Source organism: Cynoglossus semilaevis, chromosome 1, assembly GCF_000523025.1.
Source record: "Cynoglossus semilaevis isolate Cse_v1.0 chromosome 1, Cse_v1.0, whole genome shotgun sequence".
Taxonomy (NCBI): Eukaryota; Metazoa; Chordata; class Actinopteri; order Pleuronectiformes; family Cynoglossidae; genus Cynoglossus; species Cynoglossus semilaevis.
Window position 1 is genome coordinate 26,050,973 of NC_024307.1, and position 11,161 is coordinate 26,062,133.

General features: G+C 39.5%; 1 protein-coding gene across 2 annotated transcripts in view; it reads left to right on the forward strand.

Annotated features, from left to right (window-relative positions):
- LOC103387564 (schwannomin-interacting protein 1-like) overlaps positions 1-8,616 on the forward strand; it is a 13,307-nt gene extending 4,691 nt beyond the window's left edge. The window contains exons 3-8 of one of the 2 annotated variants that reach the window (XR_003050541.1): positions 1,759-1,883; positions 3,587-3,698; positions 4,818-4,943; positions 5,043-5,160; positions 5,833-6,014; positions 7,186-8,616. Coding sequence is in view for 1 of the 2 variants with exons in the window: in XM_025058373.1 (XP_024914141.1) it covers positions 1,759-1,883; positions 3,587-3,698; positions 4,818-4,943; positions 5,043-5,160; positions 5,833-5,933 (582 nt within the window). In the remaining variant the exon portion in view is untranslated. Of the gene's footprint in view, positions 1-1,758; positions 1,884-3,586; positions 3,699-4,817; positions 4,944-5,042; positions 5,161-5,832 lie in introns of both variants that reach the window. The other variant, XM_025058373.1, reaches the window with a different exon arrangement.
- The last annotated feature ends 2,545 nt before the right edge of the window (positions 8,617-11,161 follow it).

Genomic DNA, 11,161 nt, shown 5'->3' on the forward strand with positions numbered 1-11,161 from the left:
AAAAAGCTAGAGAAGCCAGATTGAGATGGTTTGGACATGTGCAGAGGAGGGACAGTGGATACATTGGTAGAAGAATGTTAGAGATGGAGCTACCGGGTAGGAGACAAAGAGGAGATATATGGATGCAGTGAGGGAGGACTATGCAGATAGTTGGAGTCAAAGTAGAAAATGCAGAGAACAGGGAGAGATGGAAAACAATGATTCGCTGTGACAACCCCTGAAAAAAGGGACAAAGCCGAAGGGAAAAGAAGAAAGAAGACTAATGTTATCTCAATCAGTCATGGATAAGAATGTCTGATATTAACTTTTTGCAGATACAATGTTCCCTTTCTGTGTCGCACTTCTCCTTTCGCTCCCTCAGTACATCACAAATATTTTTTTATTCCAATCTCCCAAGAGTTTTGCTGTATCACAGTATTTTACAGTAAATATATATATATAGTGATAATTTCCAATGTTTTCATTATTTTCGTGATTAAAAAAACATAACGTAAAAAAAATTAAACAGTTAAAAACTAACTTTAAAAATAGCTTTGTTTACTTGGTGATTGAACTCATCCATCATAGCATCTCTCAGCATCTCCCCTTGTCTGTCCACCACTACAGAACGTTGCTGTAAAGTTTGTGCTCTTGTGTTTGGTGAAAGTCGCTTCTCAGTCTTCTGTTACTAAGCCCAAACGAAGACGCTGACACAGATGACAGTTAACAGCCTTTATTTTTCTTAACAATAATGTGCGCTCTCCTGCGCTGTGCCCGGCTTTCATATACGGTCCGTCTTTATCCACTCCTCTGTTCACTCTCCTTGGTCACGGCTCCTACTAATATACGGAGAGGATTGATAACTCCAATTGCACTTACCTGCGTCCGGGGCGCCACCTACGTCACCACTCCCGTGGCTCTCCTTGCTGCAGCTAAGTGCTAACCTCTGCCACGTCATGTATTTAATTTATTTACATAATATGTACGTCTTATATTTCCATTTTACAACTCTACGGTGCATATAATTGTGTGGGAAAGGGTAATACAGTCTAGAGAGGGTTGATAAAAGTGTTGGGGGAGGGTAAATAAAGGGTAAATATATACAGTACATAAATAATATAAAAACTATCTCGCCTCTACTTTGCAGATTTTACCTTTTCGCAGTGGGTCTTGGAATGCAACTACCATGATAGGAGAGGGACCACTGTATGCTGATATTGTCCAAAGATTTAATTTCCCATTCCGATATCAACCGATACTAATAAAGTGAGCCAGTGTTGGCCTGGCAGTTACGGAAGTGTCGCCCCTGGGTGAAATACTATTGATCGCCTGGTAATATTTATTAATTTCTCTGTACCAACAACTGTATAAGTTGCTGGCACCAGCATTCTGCATAGAATCCCTTGATCCCAAATAAGATTAATAAAATGAGCTGCAGTGGTGCCATCTAGTGACTAGGCTTGTTTATCGTTCACAATGTTCTTTTCATGTGTTATGAAGAGGTGGGAATGAGGAGTGTATGGGGAAAAGAGAGAGTGAGAGGAGCAAAATGTTTTTGGAGAAGCTGTGATTATATTGGAGAACATAACTATGATAATATTGGGCGTCTATTATTGGACATCCCTTTGTTGTGAATAATTTTCAACGACCCAATGATGAATCGAAATGTGTATTTTTTTTTTTTTTTTTTTGTCAATTTGTTTTGGTGCTAACAATGCCTATTAATTACTAGTTAAAGTAACAGCAGCAGAGATAATTGAGTCCTGAGTTGTCTTACAGAGTGGACTCTCCCTGGAGCGAGGCCGGGCTCCAGTGAGCCGAGCAGAAGAGAGAGGCAGACGATCAGAGAGCTGGGAGGATGGAGATGATGCCTGTAACAGCCATGTGCTGGCGCTCACCTCCCGGTATGTGTGCCTTACCTTTCCTCAATCGAACCAACGTCATCATTCCCAGGTTAACGTCACAGCTACATTTTTTTTTGAGTAAAATTGGGGGGGGGGGGGGACAATACAATTGTAACAGCATTTGAATCCGTATGGTTATTTGCAGAAAGTGACCATCTGTTTCCATTTACACTAGCATTGTTTAGATCAGAGATTCCAAAACGTTTTTTTGGATTTTGACACCATTTCGACATCACAAATTTCTGACAACCCTATGGACTTTTTTCCCCTTAGTTTCATTTTTTTGGTTGTCGAAAGAAAAAGAAGAAGAAGAAGATACTGTGTTGCAACTACAGAGTAGCACAGGAACTCAATTAGCTGTCACTTTTGCAGTCACTTGATCGCAGCCATCAATCAACATGCCCCAGCTCAGATATTTTTATATGCTGCATTTTATGCCTTTTTGAACTTGAACGAATAAGGATGCTATTGTGTTTGTGTTTTTTTATCATAATGTTAAAAAGAATAATTTGTATTTTTTATTAATTATAATTTGTATAAGTATATTTTTACTAGACATTTAAGGGGACCCCAAGAGGGCAGAAAAAAGGTAAACCATCCTTAGGGCTGGGCTAGTCCAACCACCACCCACTGCAAATAGCAAAAGATATCAGTGGCACATATTCCACATAATTTAGTTTAAACCATGTGGTCCCCCTCATAAAAGCATCTATAACTTTGGAAATAAAAAAGTAAGCAAGTGTTACAGTTAACAAACCCTATGACTTCGTAATTTATTTTGTAATGCCACCAAAGTCAAGAGTGCACCTAAAGCGGTTTAACAACTATTACAGGAAAAAGCTCTTAACAGCAATCACGCTAAAGAACTAACAAGTGACAGGAAAGATTTTTTTTTTTTTTTTGTGGTTTGAACTTTTAGTGTGAACTGGTTTCCAGCATTCTTGACAGAGAGGATTTGTTTGCTGCTGAAACCATTGGAAAAGAATCCTTGTTTAATAAAGCTTCAAGTTGTTTATGAGATGATTTACCAGCATCTCGCTCATTGTGGTCCTTGTGTTGTCGCTCAGTTTGAGGTGTGTGATTACAGAGAGGGAGAGAGAGAGTCAAGATAGAAGACGGAAATAAGAGAAACAGACAAAAACTGGCATAATGAGCCGGCTTATAAATGAAACTGTATATTATTTTAGGGCAGTACTTCTCAAATAGTGGAGCGGGGCGCGGTGCGGTGCCAGCAAGGACGTGAAAATATTTCTGTCCCCAAGGGGGGAATGACAGAAAATAATTTATAACCACTGTTTTAAGGCAAGAGTGCATTTATCAATGTACACACTATAGTCTCATTCTATACCAAACATGTCATAAAAACTTGGTATTATCTCCCAGCTCCAAAACAGTGCAAAAATTTGCCAGTATATCACAGAGCACCATGTTGTGACAAAAAAAAACAAAAAAAGAAACTTGAGCTTGGACTGTGTATGGACAAAACTTGACTTTCCATGCGCGTGTGTGCAGAAATGTGTTGCGGTGAAAAAACAAAGTCAGTACCCAAATAAAGTCAATCTTTTTAACATATCACTCTAAAGATTAGAATGACATGGTTTATATAATAAAAGTTTTTTGTTGTTTTGTTATGTTTTGTTCTTTGGGGTTTTTTGGTTTTTTTTGCTTTTGTCCTTTATCTTCTATCCCATTTCTTTCTGTAGCCTGCAGACACAGATGAATCTGCAACTCTGCTTCATCAACAACAGTGAAAGTGAGGAGGAAGAGGAGAAAGAGAAGGAAGACCTTGGCAAGAAGGAAAGCTCAAACTCACGGGTAAATATTAAGATACAAATCAATGTATGAAGACACGTTCAAATGTTAACCTGTAATAACAAAGAGTGTATTGAAACTACATGACTTAATGCAGTTTGAAGTAAATGCACGCGTTTATCTGTGGTTTGTTTTGGTTTTTGGTTTTTACATTTTTATAACATACCATAATAAATGCAGTTTGAAGTAAATGCACGTGTTTATCTGTGGTTTGTTTTGGTTTTTTGTTTTTTGTTTTTTACATTTTTATAACATACCATAATTTCTGGACTATTGAGCAAATCTGAATATAAGCCCTACCCACTAAATTTAAAAAGAAAAAAAAGTAATTGTACATATATTGTCCGCACTTCTCTATAAGCTGCAAGTGTCCATGTTGTAATATGGGATATTTACACATAAAGTTTTTTTTCCCCACTTTTAATTAAAAAAATGTTTTTTTCCAGACAGTGCCTTTAACACGGCTGGTTACACGTTAGCTCTTTCCCGCTTCAGCGCCTCAGTGATCTGCGTCAGGGCCGAAACTAACATTAGCTGTGTAATGGTTGTGCTGTGTGTGCTGTGTCACAATGACAAGTAGTTCGCTTTCCTTTTACTTTGTTTTCTTTCTGCCACACCGAGCACAACATAAACATAAACAGTGTTTTAACAGCTCCTGTATAACCAACTCACTCTTCAACATGACAGGGCTCAAACTGCTTTCAACTTTTGCTACTGTTCTTTCCCCCAGACACATACAGACACACAGCCATTCACAGACAGACATGATACTAGTATAACACAGAGTAGCCTACCAGAAAAGTCATTGATTGTGGAAAAAAGTAACTGTTTATAGACCGGAAATTACGGTGCAAACTGTCGAATCTGTGATCAGGTGAGGGCTGGGTACACCCTGGTCAGATCGCCAGTCCATTGCGGGGCCACATATAGAGACATTAACGTTCACATTTACACCTATGGTCAAAGTGAATGTGGTTACAATTATTTATTTCTAGTTATGTACCAATGTTTGAATGGTCATGCTGAGCCTGCAAGTTGGTGCTTACCCATTTCTGATACATAGAACAATCCCCAAACATAAAATTAACATTCTTTTTTTTTTTTGTCTCCTATTTTTTAAAGACGGGGGCAGTTCAAGTCCAGAAGCATCCGGTGACTGTGTCAAAGCCGGAGAAGCCAAAATCACGAGGCTTTAGGAACGCTCTGAGGAGCCTGAGAGATCGACTGAGAACGGACCACAATACACTGGTGAGGCCGTTGTTAGCGCACATTTAGTTAGCGCTAGGGCAAAGGTGTAAGATCGCCTAGATGCTGAGGAACTCACAGCCCTGATTACATTCTCCTCAGGCCGCAGTACGCAGCAATGCTGTAATCCACAGGAGACACTTGGAGCGCACAGATTTACAGAGCTTCAGTATCAAAGAACTCACTGATCTGTGTTCATCTCACAATCAGATCATTCAAGGTACGCACACACATTCATGTTATGGCTGCCAAGCATAAGTCAGACTTCTGATGTTGTATGTCCTGGATTATGACGTTACCACCGTGTTGGCGAAGGTGAGTGACATGGCTACTTATGCAGTATGCAAGTTTAGACTCAAGGTGAACAATGTTGCTTCGGGCTGTAGAAAGGTCTTGCATAGTGCAACTGCCACCGTTAACATACTAAAATCAAAACCATCAAAAATTGAGTTACATTGCACCTTTGGAACGGAATTCCGAGAATTCGAGAACTCCCTGCATATTATTTACTACCACTTTATCAATCCCAAGTTTCACTCCTGTTTAGTACAACAGGATGCCAATGTTGAAAACTTGCAGAAAGGACTTGCCACACAAATTGAGTGTCTCTGTGGTCATTGACCATGTGAGTCCTGACTTACAGCACAAATTAAGTTATGTTGTGCTGTAGGAACCTAAGTTGAGGACCCCCTGTGTGTAAATATTTGTGTGTGTATATACTGTATATATATATGTATATATGTACATATATGTATATGTATATATATATATATATGTATATATATATATATATATATATATGGTTTATCTTAAATTATCTTGATTTATCGTGATTAATCCTCAGCTAGCCCACATATATAAAAAAACACATATTTTGTTTTCTGTCTCTCAGACCTAAGTTCCGAGCTGGTGGGTAGCCTCCAAGTGCGAGACCAGTTGAGGATAGAACAGGATGCCATGCTGCTGGAGGTCCAGGACCTGACATCGCTGTGATTCACGGTCATGTATTCATCAGTCTAACAAAGGCGACTGAATCATTGCTCAAAACATTTCAAAACAAGAGTTCTGCCCCAAGTATCCTTTAAAAAAAACAAAAAACTTTTTGACCAAAACTCAGTCACTGTGAAGACATTCGGTGGAACTTTTTGCGGAACCAACATTTACACAAAATTTTTTTAAGGTTACAGACTGTTTTCTGTTTTAAAGGGAAAATGGCCACATGCTGAGAGAAGTTGAACGTACGTTTAACTGGAAAATGGCCACAAGATGGCGGAATGGAGCACGAGAACAATGTCACGTCTTTAGGTTTGGTGTGCAGTAACACATTTGCACATTTTTCCACGTGCATTCGTCCTCGTCTCCATCTTGTTTCTGTACTTTTTCACCCTCCTGTCTGTGCGCGTGTGTGCATGTCTGGGGAAGTGTTGTATAAACGGACATTTCATCTAAATACGCACGAACGTTTCAGGGTCATTTGGGATTTTGGGATAAGACGGCGTAATTCCAAGAGTGTACAGTGATCCCTCTCTTATCGCGGTAGTTGCGTTCCAACGAAATTGGGAAAAATCGCGAAGTAGAGATGAGATAGTTATTATATATTATATTACATATTAACGTATATAGTTACCCTTTACGAACCTCCCCCACACTGTCATCAACAGTCGAACAAAAACAACAGTGCCCTCCTGTGTCCAACTTAGGTCATTACCCTACGGTAATTAAATGCTCACCATATATACAGTTGAAAGTATGAAAGTTTACATACACGGTATAAAAGGACACACAATCCTTTTTTTTCCTCACTGTCTGACATTAAATCAGATTAAACTTAATTTTACCAAAATTATTTCTCTTTGCTAAATGCCAGATTAATGAGAGAGAGAATTTTAGACAATGTTTTTTATTATTGTCTTAAAAGTCCAAAGTTTAAATACATTTTATTAGTATTTGGTAGAATTGCCTTTAAACTGGATGACTTGGGTCAAACGTTTTGGATATACAAGCTTTTCACAATACTTGGCAGGAAGTTTGGCCCATACCTCCTGACAGAACTGGTATAACTGTTCCATGTTTGTAGGCTGCCGTGCATGCAGGTCATTTCAGCCCTGCCCATAAATGGTCAATAGGATTGAGATCCGGGCTTTGTGATGGCCACTCCAAAACATTGACTTTGTTGTCCTTAAGCCATTTTCTAAACAGCTTTGGGTCATTGTCCATTTGCGGCCAAGCCTTAACTTCCTGGCAGATATTTTCAGACGTTGGTTCAATATCTCCACATACTGTTCCTTCTTCATGATGTCATCGATTTTGTGAAGTGCACCAGTTCCTCGACGCAGCAAAACAACCCCCCAACATGATGCTGCCACCACCATGTTTCACAGTTAGGCTTCCCCCCTTTTCCTCCAAACGTAACGATGGTCATTATGGCCAAACAGTTTGATTTTAGTTTCATCTGACCACAGGACATGTCTCCAAAAATTAAGGTATTTTTCCCTGTGTGCATTTGCAGAGTGTAATCTGGCTTTTTTGTGTTTCATTTGGAGTAATAGCTTCCTCCTGGGAGCATGGCCTTTCAGCCCACGTCAGTACAGTGTTCGTTTCACTGTGGATAATGACACACCTCTTCACAAGGTCTTTTGTCTTTGCTCTTGGGTTGATACGCACAGTACTGACCTAATCCCGTTCATCTCTGGAACACAGAACCCATCTTCTTCCTGAGTGGTATGATGGCTGGACATGTTGTTTATACTTGCGTAGAATTGTTTGAACTGAACACAGGCATCTTGAACACACCCAAGGATGAAGCAGACTTGTGCAAGTCCACAACTCTCCGTCTGAGATCGTGGCCGATTTCTTTAGACTTTTCCCATGCTGTTAAACAAAGAAGCATTGTGTTCTGTGACACAGGTGTGTCTCCAATTGATTCAAATGTTGTCAATAAACCAGAAATCAGAAGCTTCCAAAGACATGACATCATCATCTGGGCATTCCTTTTAAACATTGTTTAAAGGCACAGTAACCCTAGTGTATGTAAACTTCTGATTTTAAAAAAGTAATTAAAAAATGGTCTAAAAAAAAAAAACCTCCTTCTCTAGTTACTCTGGCATTTAGCAAATAGAAATCATTTTGATAATCCAGAGTGTGTGTATGTGTTGCAAAATGTCTTTTCGTTTTTATGCTATAAAATTATATTTCACAGTATTGGAAATTTAAAAATTTGTGTTTGCTGTAACATATCGCGATGTTTAAAAAACATCAGCGATGTGCTGAGGGAGCAAGAGAACCGTGATATAGAGAGGGAACACAGTATATATATTCCACAGGGCCTAAACTACATGAATTCATGAACGTGTGCATAGAGCTGCCTGTGTGTGTTTCAAAATAAATCTAAAACTTTGACCTTTGACCATTCCCCATAGACATGCAGTGTGAACTGTCTGGTCAAACTTTAAAAGCTGATTTAATCAACATCATTTTTTAGGGTCCAGACTTTACATTGTTTGTTAATTTAATGTTCTGTAAAAAAAAAAAAAAAAAAAAAAGCTGCTAGGGGATTAACCATTCGTCCGTTTTGTACTAGCATGGTCTTTTAAACTGTTTTTATTTTTTTAATCAAATGTTATAAACATGTATGCTTGTCTTTCTCTGAGGTGGCATGAATAAAAGTGTAAATGTACACATGAGGGGAGACATTCAAGACAGACCTAACATCAGAAATGTATTGTTACCTAACTGACCATCGTCACTGAGAATTGTCCAGGTCAAGTGTGTGTCCAACTTGGGAATTATTTAAATGGACAGTGGAATTTCAGGGGAGTGAAAAACAAACTTAAATATAACTGTAGACTCGACTAAAATAACTTCTTCTCATCACTCCACCAGCCTTCCTCAACAAGGAACTGCTGATCATGTCATTTTGTAAATCCGGCATCGCCTGCCTCAAAGTCCGCGGTGGAAATCTCTAGTGTCACTTCATCGCACACAGGAGTTACTCATCAACAAATTCAAATTTGTTGTGATTGGTCTGTGTATAGTGTTTACCGAAGTAAGATGAACTACAGCTGAAACTCTATTTCAGGGCTCTCAAACACAAATGAGCTGTGTGCCATATCAGTGTCTGCTGTTCAATGCATAAAAAAGGAAAGATATAGAAAATACTTTTTGGTTTTTGAATGTCAAACTAAAGCTTTTCAATAAAAATAGAAACATTATTGATGTTCGTCATCAAGGGGCAGATGTTAGAACAAGCATGGGTAAACTAAGGCCCGGGGGCCGGATGTGGCCTGTTCAGCTATTTAATCCGGCCCGCCAAACTTGTTCAAGTTATATAAATTATTTATATTATCATTAAACTTATGACTTTTCCCTGTAATACTCACGTTTCCCCAATAGGTGGTGTGGAAAATGATAAAAGTATTGTAGCCTTTATGCATGACTTTTTCATGTCATTTATCTTCGCTCTATCTATCTGCTCCTGACCTGGCCCCCCTGTTCAATTTTAGGACAGTTGTGGCCCACGAGTCAAAAGGTTTGCCCACACCTGTGTTAGAAAGTTGCTGGTTGGTCAAAAATTGCTTTCAACATTTATACGGAGAGGTTAACCGCTTCTTGGTCGGTGTCACTGAAAATACATGACATATTAGTGGTTAGGTTTTTTTTTGTTTTTTTTTTGTTAAACCAAAACAGCAGTGGTACTTTTCTCTATTTCTGGTGTGTTTTGATACAATCAGCAAAGTTTGACACATAACACTCAATTTTACTACTATACTTCTTTGTGCAAAAAATCTTAAAAATGACTCTTTTTTTTTCAGTTGTATTTGCTGAGATACCAGACCATTAGGGTACATTAGGGTATACAAGCCATGTGCTACTATAGTGATTCTATAGTGCCAGTCCCAAGCCCGGATAAATGGTGAGGGTTGCGTCAGAAAGGGCATCCAGCGTAAAACCTTTAGCCACATCAAATATACGAATCTCTAAAGCAATTTCTATACCGGATCGGTCGAGGCCCGGGTTAATAACGACCGCCAACAGTGCTGTTGACCTACACGGTACTGGTGGAAATTGGACTACTGTTGGTCGGAGACAAAGAAGAATCGGAGGACCGTTGGTTCGGACAAAAACGGAAAATGGTCATGTAAGGGAAGGGAACAGAGGAGATGAGGAAGTGATGGGCAGGTTTGGCGTTAGGGAGAGTAAACTTAGAAGGACAGGCAGTGGTAGATTTTGCAAAGAGAATGGAAATGGCTGTGGTAAACACATATTTCCAAAAGAAAGAGGAACACAGGGTGATGTAAAAGAGTGGAGGCAGGTCCACACAGATAGATTATATTCTATGTAGAAGAGGTAATCTGAGGGAGATTAATGACTGAAAAGTGGTGGCAGGTGAGAGTGTAGCCAAACAAAATCACATGGTAGTGTGCAGGATGACAATGAAGGTGAAAAAAAGGAAGAGAGTGAAGACAGAGCAGAAGATCAAGTGGTGGAAACTAAGAAAAGAGAAATGTTGTGAAGACTTCAGGAAGGAAGTAGGGGCAGTTCTGGACTGTGTTGAGAAATTCCCAGATGATTGGGAGACTACAGCTACAGTGGTTAGGGAGACAGGTAGGAAGGTGCTAGGTATGTCCTCTGGGCAGAGAAAGGAGGACAAAGAGACCTGGTGGTGGAATGATAAGGTCCAGGAGAGTGTGCAGAGGAAGAGATTAGCAAAGAAGAGATTGGATAGTGACAGAACAGAAGAGAACAGACTGGAGTACAAAGAGAGGACAAGGGAGGTGAAGAGGGAAGTGGCCAAGGCCAAACAAAAGGCATATGAGGAGTTGTATGAGAGTTTGGACACAAAGGAAGGAGAAAAGGAGTTGTATAGATTGGCGAGACAGAGAAATCAAGCTGGGAAGGATGTGCAGCAGGTGAGATTGATTAAGGACAGAGATGGGAATGTAATCACAAGTGAGGAAAGTGTGCTGAGAAGATGGAAGGAATACTTTGAGGAGTGAATGAATGAAAGATCAGATTAGATTAGATTAGAAAGGATGAAGTAAGAAAAGCCCTGAAGAGGATGAAGAGTGGAAAGTCAGTTGGTCCCGATGACAGTGTTTAGGAGAAGTTGCGGTAGATTTCTTGACTAGGTTGTTTAACAGAATTTTAGAGACTGACAAGATGCCTGATGAGTGGAGGAAAAGTGTTCTGGTGCCAATTTATAAGAAGGGTGATGCACAGAG